This window comes from Ruditapes philippinarum, unplaced genomic scaffold (genome assembly GCF_026571515.1).
Source record: "Ruditapes philippinarum isolate M1 unplaced genomic scaffold, ASM2657151v2 ctg551_1_1_1_1, whole genome shotgun sequence".
In the NCBI taxonomy this organism is placed as follows: Eukaryota; Metazoa; Mollusca; class Bivalvia; order Venerida; family Veneridae; genus Ruditapes; species Ruditapes philippinarum.
The window spans coordinates 310,802-323,766 of NW_026855869.1; the positions used below are offsets into that span (position 1 = coordinate 310,802).

Here is a 12,965-nt window from a genome sequence, read left to right on the forward strand (position 1 = left end):
CTGAAAAACGATAGCATGAAAGTAGTATTTCGATATAAATAGTTTCAATGTATTATAAAATTTCGACAGTGAAGAAGTTCCTGCAGTATTTGAGTCAGCTTTCTGGAACTAACAAGTTCTGGTGTCATTTAAAGAAATGTGACTGAACTTATTCAAACTTTTCCATTAAATTAATATAATGCCAGTTTGAATTCTAGATGTTTAACCTTAAACATAGTGAAAAGATTGTTAGGATTTGCATTCCGTAGCCCGTTTCATTGTCCCGTACATTTTTTAGAAAATATATTTGCAATTCAAAAACAACCGAAGGAAAGCAACAATTCTAATTAAGTAATAAAATTTAATAAAAAAGTCACTTAATACTTAACACATTACTAGTATGACAAAAACGTATTATTTGACGATTTTTAAAAGCATTGAATTCAACAATAATTGGAAACAATGTTTCCATTTTTAACTGGATACATGCAATTATATAAAAAGCATCGTTAATGAATAATAATCACGACATGCATCTTTCTATACACATGTTAAGAAAAACGAAGTAAACCTTTTAGGTATCGTGTTATAATAATAATAATAATAAGAAGAAGAAGAAGAAGAAGGATAATAACCAACATAATTAAATCAATGTTTTTAAAAGGGTGATTTATGAATAGGAATGGGCACAAATGACGTGCCAACAAAAGTACACTTACATGTGTTTATGGTAAAAAAAAACAAAGTTTAAAATATTCGATATTAAATGGTTCATAATTTATAATAATGTGTCATTGAAAGTATCAGACACATGCATTCAAAGATACAGGAAAGATTAAAAACATGCAAAAATGCATTCCAAGTATTAAAACACTTCACTCTCACTACCCTTTTTAATTATGAAAATGGCAAAAATGAAAGATTTCATACTACCATTTCGGAATAGACAAAAATCAATAATCTATCTTTACAAATAAATAAAGTCCGCCGATTAAGAAAGAATATTAAATACATTCATGAGCGAACTGGGAATCCCCTGTAACAGAAAATATATGAGTACTGTAAACAAGTTATTCTTGAAACATTCAGTGAAACTTTTAACTTTTAAAGTTTAGAATACTATCAAAATATTTTCCATAACACAAGAGTATTAAAAAAATAATAAACCGAATTTCTAATAAAACTATAAATAGAATGCCATACTTATAAAGCAATTGAACTGTTTTGAACCATGCTAGATTTACATTATTCAACATACAAATAATAAAGCCAAATATGTACCCTTTGTATGTAAAGTAAGTAATCAATTCATCTGAACAGTTTCATTTAGACATTAAGTCTGTGGCTCATACCGTTCTGCTTTAATATTTTTTAGTTGTTTATTAATGTCCAAAGAAAATTTATTATCACATTAAATGCAGACTGATCAACTGATGCAGTGCTTTGATGTTTAACAGGAAAATGTGAATTGGGGAGGACTGATTGTTCGTCAAGGTAATCACAAGTCATTAGTTAGAGTCGCCGTTCGTTTATCTTCTATACTGTCAAAACGAAGCGCCATTAATCATTCTTATAGTGGCATGTAGTTGTGTGTTTTGTTTTGTTTTTTAAAGAATTTTCTTTTTGGCGTTTTGATTGTTGTTCTTTTATCATATTATTTATCTTTCCTCCTTTTTTGCTCATTATATGTAGTTGTCATATAACTTGTTTATCTATAGATCTAAAAAGGGATAAGTCAAATAAGTGTACTTTAATAAAAGGAATAAAATGTGAGCATGTCTTTCTACCATATAAGGATCAATGCAAGAAAATTGTTCCAGTTTATCTGGTTGTTTATTCGGGTTTTTATGAATATACAGTAAATATACAGATATTCATTTGGAAATAAATAAACAATACTTCTATTACTACTTGACAAAAGAAATGGCAATGAACTCTCGACCTCAGTAAAAACGATGAAGGACATCATTTTGACAGCTTTCTTGTCGGAGAATTGTTTAACTGTCCCATGAAAGAGATATAATAAACACATTTCAGCATATACAAATAATGGAATATGTTTCATAATGAGAAGACGTTCACTGAACACATCTCCCAACAAAACCGAGCCACAAAGTATATGTATGTATTGTATGGTGACCAAATAAAAACTAGAGAGGACACCAAGGGCAGAGCAAGACGGGGGTGTCCATTTCTATTACTGTGAATAATAATAATAACAACAATAAATCATAGAAATATTAATGAGAACATGAAAGAAATGTATGACATAAACATGCCAATAAGGTGAAGATATAAATTGTAAGGACAAGTGACGAGGTATTTAATGGAGCAATAAGAAATTCCACAAATTACAATTTGGAACATAGGGATAAAAATGTCATCATTAACCTGTAAATAACCTAACATATGCATTAAGGGAAGAAGGGAACCAACCTAAAACTCTCAGCAGTCAACCCACTTCTGGGAGGATTAATTCGATTATGATTACAATTTATGACATCATTTCCGAAGGCAACAGCGTGTGTTTCTTTATGGTAGACATCGCTTTAATTAAATTCATGTTTGTTGTAGAATTGAAAGGAAAACTAGGCTACGGGTGTTCATTGTGAAAAAACCTTACTTTTCGAAGAACATAGCATTATTACTTTGGATGTTATTACAAAAGAGCTTTAAAAAACTCATTTATTTATTTATTTTGTTTTAAGGTGTATCAATGCAATATACATTATTATATGTTTATGAAACTATTTTTCAGCAAAAAAGAAAAGGCACTGGACAGGTCGAAAGGAAACTGTCTTGAAGAAAACGAGTGTTTCTTGTCAGAATATATAAGTTATTATCTTTTGTATCTTAATTTGCAACGCACAATGAATGTTTCGATTAGATTTTGACAGACCAATGATTTTGAACTCCCGACCTCAATACATCATCAACAAATGAAAAACGGTCAATCCACCAGCTACTTTGTCAAGGGCTTTTTTTTCGAAGCATCGAAGAACAGATCATACTTAAATACTTAAAATAAATAAAGAAAATTAACAAACTTGATAATAAGGAAAAAAAGCAATGCTGTTAACCAAATAATGTATCGTAGGTCTTTACAATGCAAAATACGCATAAACTCAACACTCTACAATAATACTAATACAATAATGGAATATGAAAATATGGAATTATAGTTGAATTATTTGTTATGTTATGCATACCGAGTATAACAAGTAATATCAAAGTTTTATCAGAATGTTCAAACTCTTCTTAGCCTTTGTTTTCATAATGTCCAAAGAGTAATTTTTAAATTCAGCATCGATTTCTAGGTGCATCCGCCTTGAAAGACGGAAATTATGTCGTTGAGCTATTGAAGTATAAGCCAAAATGTGAAATCTTGTTGGCATGCTTAAAGTTTGCATTACGCTAAAGAGTATTTTTGAATGACGTGATAATGACATCATTGCCGACAAAAAAGAATAGTAAATGGACAATATAAAAGAAAATGTCGTCATCTTGTCTCTTACTAATTTACTAACATATAATTAGTTTTGGAACATCTGGCGGTCTTGGGTTACACTTGTGTGAATGATCAAATAATAGACAAATATGCTATCATTATTTTATTGTATTTCTAATCTACTTAAGCATGATTACAGTTGCAGCCATTCCATTGATTAATATTTGTAAAATACATAATGAAAATTTTTTAAATTATTTTATTTACGTTTGCATGCGTGATCTAAAGCGATATCTTAAATACTAATTTCTATCAGTTAAAATGCATTCGTAAAAGCACGTGAGCAAGATTAAAACGACTTGTTAATATTTATGCCCGAATTTACTGGTGTTGCTGCTCATGTGAGCCGCTGTTATGGATGTTTACATGACAAGTTACGATAAATAAAGTCATAAATAATATTAACAACGTTTTATCTGATTGAATGTCAGAGAGTACTGACAGCAGTTAATCAGTAGTTTATAAGATGGATTTCCATTTATACGATATCTGACACAGTTTTTTCTGTGACCTTATATCTTAAATTTTCGTAAATGGATCTATATTTTAATGTCAATTCTGTACAATGGCACAATCTTTACTGTTAATACAAGCAATGCATATTTGAATATTATTTCCTTAAACTGTTCATGGTTTTATTTCCAACAACATTGTAAAGGGTCTCTGGGTTTCAGCAATGGTTTCTTTATAACTGATTGATCTAAAACATCATCTTCCACCAAAGTAGCAACATATTTTTGAAATAGGGTTACAGCTCTTAGCTACTTGATTGTATAACGTTAACATTTATATTTCTGTAAACGTCTTTAAATATATCTAATTATAAAAGTTTCATTTAAATCACTGAATCTATTGTCAAGGAAATGAACCTGAAAATTAAGCTATCAGATTAACACCCAGTTATATTTGACTTTCTACAAATTTTTTATGCGCATACGTATGTTTGTAACAAATTCATAACGATTTAAGTATGAGCTATGTGATAAATTATATTTAACAGACCCTGCACATACATCAAAAACATGAAACAATTTTTAAATCATTCAGAAATGAATAATCTATATAAAACATCTGTTTTCATATTTGATGGTCAATATTTATTCTCTTAAACAGGTCTAGGGATTGCATGACTGTGTAATGTATCAATGGTTATCCTTCCGCTATGAATATTTACAAGATACATATTTATAATGATGTGATAAGCATGTTAGTTGTTTTATAGTTATGCTAAAACATTTAATGTTCATACATATTAATATGAAGAACCATTAAAACTAATTATGAACTCAATAAAAAAATGCTAATAAGGAAATAAGGGTAAATTAAGTTAAACAGGTTACGTGCAGAGGAAAATGAAAACTGGTGTACACTAAAAAGCGAAAACAAGACGAAGACATAACAAATCATGAACACTAAATTGTGCAATGCATTTAAACATGCAGAATCGCAATATAAGCATTATAATAAAAATATATGTCATGCAAAATTAAACATGCTTCAAACAGTTCACACCAACAAAATTATATTCCATTCTTTATCACTTGTTTTATAAGTGTATAGACTCTAATCAGAAAAAAACATCTTTTTCAAGTCTCATTGAGAGTTATTATAACCATTATTCCTCTTGCATTTCGATGTCTGTCCGAATTCCCTCATGGTGTGTTGTCCTTCTGAAAGGGGTTTTAGATCCTGCAGTTATAACCACGTCGAGATTTAAATCAGACAGTCTCCAAGAATTCCCCTGGTGCTAATTACCACTGTCAGACACAACTTAGCTTCACACTGTAATAAATATGATATCGTTTGTAGACATTCAGAGACCATGACTGTCACTTCAAAGAATTTCTCTTTTGATGACTGGTTTAGTAGTTAAACTGGAAAAAGTGTATATTATTTATACTATCTATTGAAATAACTTTAATGTTTTTACAATGCACAGAAGTGGCAAATTTTTTACTTTTATCAAATCATTTAGAACCCCATTTATTAAAAAATGACTTAAAATCTTTTTTATTTAAAATAACTTTACATGTTGGTAATGAATGTCCCTGCATGACATGAAATCTAATACAATTTCAGTCTTTCTATTTTTCTTTGAATAATTCAATTATTTTAATACAGTACTCTGTCTTCTTGTTGCCATTGTTTTTGCTGTAACTGTATTTGTTGTTCTTTTAATTCCTTTTCTTCTTATTAATATTCGTCTATATTTGTTATGGTGGATTAAGAACATTCAAAATGTTCATTGAAACCAATCAGAAAACATTTGTTCATCTTTGTAACGTTGTCTGTGTGATTGGATAAGTGGTACTTCCTTGTCATTTGCAGTGTATTATTGGCAAAACTTTCAACCAACAATAACTATTAAGTTTTTTCATCAAACGATTCATTATATATATCGTTCTCATTTTACCATAGATCTCTTCAACTGTTTCTTCATAAGCATTGAGCAATTTACCGTATTGAATGCGTTTGGTGCATTTTTGTTCCCCTTACAGCAGATTCCATCAAATGTACCAAATTAGTCCTGTAAAAATGACATAAACAAAGGTAAAAATAATTAAACGACAGAAGTGCTGGAGGAAACAGAAAAAAATACAATGAAATAACTACAACAAAACCAACACCAAAGCATAAAATACCAATAATATTATCTTTTAATAAATCTCAGTTCGTGTAAAAAAATAAATGTATGAAAGAAAGCTAAAAGAATTAAATATGTAAGCTATAAAAGCATGGTGATTAAAAGGTTATATCGTAAGTTATGTGGGGTTCAAGTGCATTTAAGTGTCTTGACTAAAATATGGGTACATGTATAGTATATAAAAGCAGTGAAATCAAGCATACATTAAAGAATTTATTCTTTAAGCATATCTTATTCGTCTGTTATGAGAAAGGAAATATATATGTTACAAAAAAATAAGCATTTAATGTATAAGTATCTCATCATATATCGATTTCTTTTTAAGAACCTTGGGCCGAGCAGCTATAAATCAAGTTAAGTTATCATATTAATGACCTTAATAAAACAATGAAATAATAATCGATTTAGTCTCAAAACAACTTTTTTTTAATTCAAATTATCAAATTAATTATTTAGAGACAGGATGACCAACGGAGTGACTGCCGCGACAATGATTCCAAAAAAGCCCCCTCCCTGAATTTATGTGGTGTAGATAAATACAATAATACAACAATAGCAACCATAAAAAGGGTGCGCATCATTTTATCTATGTCGTTTTTAAAAAGTCCAAGACCATATATAGCTTAAAAATCAAACAAATTCATTCATTTTTACCCTTTCTGAGCACCCATATATCTGGATCGTGTTTGTAATACTGATTTATGGAACATGATATCAGACTGTTAATCTATGTAAGTATTTGTTCACTCATTGAGAGAACAATTTGTTATACATAGAAAGATTGATTCATTAGGAAAAAGAATTCCCTGGTTCTCGGTTAATGGTCAATACTATCAAATAATCGCCAGACTGATAAATGTTGTTCATCCTCATCGTTACATATTTGTAATCGTTAGTATTTGTAAATCTCTTTAAGTATGAATAATTGGAAATAATAGTATACTTTCACTCAGAAGCTGGTCATATTGGTTATGATCTGCTCACAAAAGTATTATCTAAACTAACTAACTTTTCACATACTAACCCATGCCTCTTCTATTTGAAAAATACGAAGAACTGAAAGAATGGAATAAATATATTCTTTCGGAATCTGTATTTTGTTCTTGTTGCGTACATTTAGCCAGATATAACTTTATATTTATATTATTTATATTTAGTAAAATACAATTTGTATATTTTAATCTTTTGAAGTCTGTTAGGCATCAGGAGTAAAATTTTGTTATCATATTTTGGGGGAAAAAACGTTTAAAAATATGTGTTGTCTTTTTTCAGATATTTTATATGAATGTATAAATATTGATCAGGTTTCTTCTGTCTAGGATATCTTCTTGAGACATATTCATGATGATAAACATCTAAAACGTGTTTAAGAGTTTCTCTGGTTGTAATATACAGACAAAAATATATCTTGATTAATCATGGTCGAAAATATTTCTTAACATTCTTGGCCATTTTCTACAATCTTAAAAGTTAATATTCTTCCGATTTCTATCAAATAACAGGCGAGTAAATTGAAGTGATAGCTCTTTACCAAGGTAAAATATGTAAAAAAAAGTCTATGAAACTAAAGATTACAATGTTTACATTTATATTTCAACAAAATATATCTATTTTGCTACAAAATATATCTATTTTGCTATAAAATTAACACATTTATATAATAATATAATAGTCACTTAGGATCTTTGTTTCTTAAGCGGTCATTTCAACGTTTTAAAGTTAATCAACTTTGCGAAAATAATGAATCATTTCTTCATTTTTTTTTCTTCATATGCTCAAATCACCTTCAAATACCACTTAACTGAACCTTTAAAGATTAACTTTTTTTTCTTTTTTTTTTTGCCAGATTAGATCACATTCATTGCAGGTACTGTGTAGCAGGAGACACAAAATTATTAATAAGACATCACAACGCTTTTTTTTAACTCAGCAAGGTTTACTAACTGAGAGACAAACGATGGAGAAGTGATCCAACTAAGTCGTCGCGACACAAAAATCATTAACGGATCAAAACGCATTTTCCATACAAGGGCCATAACTCAGTCAAAACTAATTCAACACCCGTATAAAATGCACATGAACTTGAAGTATCGATCAATCCTGTAGTCTCTTTCAAATAGCATTAGTGGCATAAGAGAAATTGTCCGGACAATCATTAAGAAATAAAATAATTAAAGGGCCTAAATAACTCTGACTGGAGATTGCTGACAATATACACAACAAAACATGTTACTGATAATTCCTAAAGTTTAGAAGAAATCGCATTGGTAGTTGTTGAGGGTAGTCCGGACAAGTTTTGTGACAGACGGACAGACAGACAACGACGAAGAAGTGATCTCTATATGTCGCCGATACTCTGTTACATGCAACACAAAAATTGATTGTGTTTTATCTAATGAAAAAATCTGTTCTGTCCTGTGTACCTCATACTTGTCAATGAATAATGATAATTCAAACAAGTGAAGAAGAGGAAGAAAAATCATCAATAAGCAAACATAAACTCGTCTTAAACCTAAGTTATAATAAACACTCAAATTATATTTCAAGCTATTAATACAATAGTCTAGTATTCAATACACCAATTTATTGTTGAAGTATTGTCCTTGTTTCCATTGTCTCTTACTTGCTGTGCATTATTGAAGATCTTGCATTTGAAATAAAACATGCTCCAATGATGTTTAACAATACGGACACTGACATGATATTTGCTGGAGAAAAAAGAACCCAATGTCCTCTTGTTGAACTCGAAAATATAATACAAAAACTACTCACAGCGGTCCCAAAGGGGTGGTAACATGCAAACTTCCATCAGATTATGCCGTTATTTTATGTCTTATATTTGTGTTTTCTGACACATACATAAATAAGAATTCTCATCATATATTGTTAATAAGAAAATATTTATGTAGGTTTAAACTGTCCTTGTCATAAAGCAATTATATCTAATTTCTATGAAAATGACATATTGTTGCCAGGCAATATGTTAAAATTACAATAAACGAAGAAGAAAATTCTTAACAGCTAATTATTTCACTTCTCTTATCAAAATGGTCAAATTGAAATAAAAAAAAAAAAAATTTCTATTTTGTTTTTTATCATCAATTGCCATCCCAATTATAAGAAAACAGTTCATATTAACAAATTTCCTGCAAGAAAACTTTTAATGTGATCATATAAATGAATTGTCTTCAATATGTTTATACAAATAAGACACAATAAGAAACATTAAGAAAATAATTTGATCACTGTCGTATTGTATTATTTTTTATTGTTGATTTTTTCCATGGAAAGCGTGAACAAACGTTATAAATATCTCTTTCATTAAAATGTTAAATTAAGGTGTAAAGAGTGACATGATGAAAATGTTTTCAACTATACTGTCAAGACAGAAAAAATATAAGAGAAAATCATAAGCATTATATACAATTACATAAAAAGTATATACAGACACTAAGTTAATAGTGAGCGCGTCTATCTTTTAAGTTGATATGCACCTAAACATTTTTGCAATCGCAAAACTAAATCGTAAAACAAATTAATCCGTTTTTTGTTCATATCTAAATTACTATCACTATCTTGATATATCACAACAAGTGTCAGACTATTAATCTTTATTAGTACATGTTCATTTGTCAAAGGTGTTATTTGATTTTTCTTAGATAAATTAATTCATTACAAGAACACTCTCTAGATGTGCTATGAAATAATCACCAGACATCTAAGTACATACTGAGTACATTTTCATTGGACAATTATTACGTGTATATAACATATAAAACACTTGTTTAAATGTAGTTAATGTACAACTATATTTCACATCCGTCCGGTTAGATCAATAGGTAGAGCGTTGAACCGTAAATTGGGCGACCGGGCATTAAGTAAAGCGTAGGACTGTATATCGGGTCGACCCAGGTTCGATTCCCGGACGGTGTAGGTCATTGTCATTCCGATTGATCAGGAAACCCTTTCTATGTTCATTTGCACAATACCTCTGGCAAAAGTTATATCACTTCCTTGCGAAAATGAAAGCGTAGAACTAATAAACTGCTTGACAGTCTGCCTAGGTACGATGCCGAGGCTGAACTATGCCCTGGTGAATTCAAAGTGGCTTTCGGTCATGATTCGGAGGGTAAACTACCAAAACCACTTATTTCGATTCTAACCAAATTATTATTTAAAAACCTTTTATACAAACGATTAAGCATATTTTGTTTTTGAAATAAATTTCTAAAGTCTTAAGTCTATACTATACACTTTTAAATAAGATAATAAGAAAACTATAGCATTATTTCTAACACATCTAAATATTTATTTATTATTTTACTTATTTCACAGTCAGTGATACTTTTTCAGGTAATAAGAATCTAACATGCCCTAAAATAGAAAAAAAACGGATCCCTTAAAACATCATTTAAACGTTTTTAAACTGTTCCCATTTCTAAATTAGAAAAGATTTATTCGTTTCTTAGGCATAGTGTACTTTAAAGGGATATTCAGGCAAAATAATGACAAAATATTAAAATTATCTTATGTGCTCAAATCACGCTAAAATGACATTACTTAAAGTTCCATCATGAATATCTGTTTAAATTCTATATATTTTGGTTTTGTAGCGTAAATAGCTATATATGTTGAACAAAATTTAGATGCCAATTGAATCATCGAAAAAACAAGTCATGTGACTTGAGTTACAATAACAGATATTGTGGATATTGTATGATTGGAACAAGTCTCAGTCATTCATTTGACATGTTCTTTAACGTTTCCAGAATTCACTGTGACAACTACAATGTATTGTGAAATCCTAGCGCTCTAACCTGACCACGCGGGTCAAGTTAGGAAACCACCATTGCATTCTTTATATGGAGAAAAGTTTTGTCGCTTTGACTGTCTAATATATTCATATTGATGGCATTTACAGAATAATGAATGAAAAATTCAAAACTAAGAAATCAAATTTTGCCTGTGTCTCGAAAATTCGAAAATTTATTAATGACTAAATAGTCCAGGCCTGGTGGTCCTAGAAAAGTTTTAAGTTTCTTCCTATTATTCCTTTTGGCATCATGGCTATACCTTTTGGTCATCATGGCAACCAGAATTCGGCATAGAATTAAAGACTTTTAACAACTTTGCAAGCCCTTCAATAAAGGAACAATCCTGGTTAAAATAAGCTTTTTGTGTTGTTTTTTGTTTGTTTGTTGTTACGTGTACATGCAAACGAGAAACGTTTATAAAATAGACGTTTAAATGCAAACTTCTATATCTGCACATTGTTTGAAAAGATATGTTATGCCTTTTGTGTATTAATGCTTAATATTCCCTTGAATCTTAAAGAAGAAATCATGATCAACCATACCTTTTCTACACGATGTTATATATAGAAGATAAATAGTAAAACGGCAACAAAACAAACAAAGGAAAGTGCTGTCATACAAACATAGTCAGTTGAATTTTTTGAAAATTATTGAGTTGAAGTTGAAATTATTGCTGAGCTTTACCCAATTTAATGTGCGCACAACCTGACCATCAAAGTAAAATTGTGAGTACAAAAGTACTAGTATTCTTCTTCAAGTCTGCCTTGAAAATGTTTAACTTACACTTTCATACAAATTTATGCACAGACAGAAGTAATGCATTTTACTTCGTAACGACTTAATTTGCCATTTGATGCATCATCATTTCACGTGATTACATTCATCTGTTGTAATGAAGAGGTCACAGACAAATCTGCCTGCAAAGTTAACGATGCAGAACAAAATAAATTCATTCAAACGATCGATCGAAAACGTCATAACTGATTGATTAATATTTTATCAATCTATTCTTAGATTAAGAAACAATATACAGACGAATTAATCTGTCTATGTAATCAATAAAATATTTTGGTAATTATGTTGAATATCGCTCTTCTTCTGAAATTGATGCTACTTCGGATGCACAACACGAATATATTTGATATGATATGATTGCTTTAAAATATGAAAAACAAGATCATAAAGGAAGGATGGCGTTCAATCAACGTAACTCAGGACCAACGGCAAGAAGCTCAGCAAGACACGGCAAGGAGGCCTAAGCCACGTGAGAAAAAATCCTTAAACATTATAAAAACATAATGATTTTCTTTCAATTGTTTCGTTTTGTTCAACAGCACTCTTTTAACAGAAACAATAACAAACCCTCTTTTAACTAAAACAATAACAAACCCAACGGTTAGGCACCAAAATAATCTTAAGGAAGTATGAAGGAAGTTAGTTTGAGGTTGTTTTTTTTTAAAGAAAATGGTTTAAATGTCAATGACATACAACCCAGAAATAAAAAATAAAGAAAAAGGATAATACAATTTGAAAACAATACTGGTGCCGGACATATTTTTATCATTCAGTTTTATCTGGTAAAAGATAACTAACTTGCAGATTAAAATGAGAACGAATTTCTCTAGAGGGTTATTAACCTTTTTTTTCTTTATTAACTTAATGAAATCACAATGGTTTTTTTTTCAATTCAGCAAATAATTCTGTTTTATCAGTTTAATGGTTTGCACATAAAAACCAAAGCGATTGCGATGGGTGAAAAAGAGCACCAGGAAGACTAGCAAACGCATGTTGTAAGATACTAACATGCAAAATAATAACGCCTCTATTTCTCTTTTGTAATTTGGAATGATTTTCTTTTATATGTATTTACACATTGTAAAAAGTGTATATATTCAGAAAAGTGTTGATCTTTTCTAAGCTTAGACGTACACGTGTTAATGGTTGTTTATGTAATTATCTGTTATATTTCATAATCTGTAGAAGTACATTGTCTATGACAGATCATTATTTGTTTGTTTGT

General features: G+C 29.8%; 1 protein-coding gene across 1 annotated transcript in view; it reads right to left on the bottom strand.

Moving 5' to 3' along the window:
• Window positions 1-289: 289 nt before the first annotated feature.
• The window catches only part of LOC132744664 (phosphatidylinositide phosphatase SAC2-like), a 92,924-nt gene continuing 80,248 nt past the window's right edge, over window positions 290-12,965 (bottom strand). Inside the window, exon 10 of the mRNA XM_060733425.1 lies at window positions 290-6,014. Within this exon, the coding sequence (XP_060589408.1) occupies window positions 5,995-6,014 (20 nt within the window). The 3' untranslated portion in view covers window positions 290-5,994. The remainder of the gene's footprint in view (window positions 6,015-12,965) is intronic.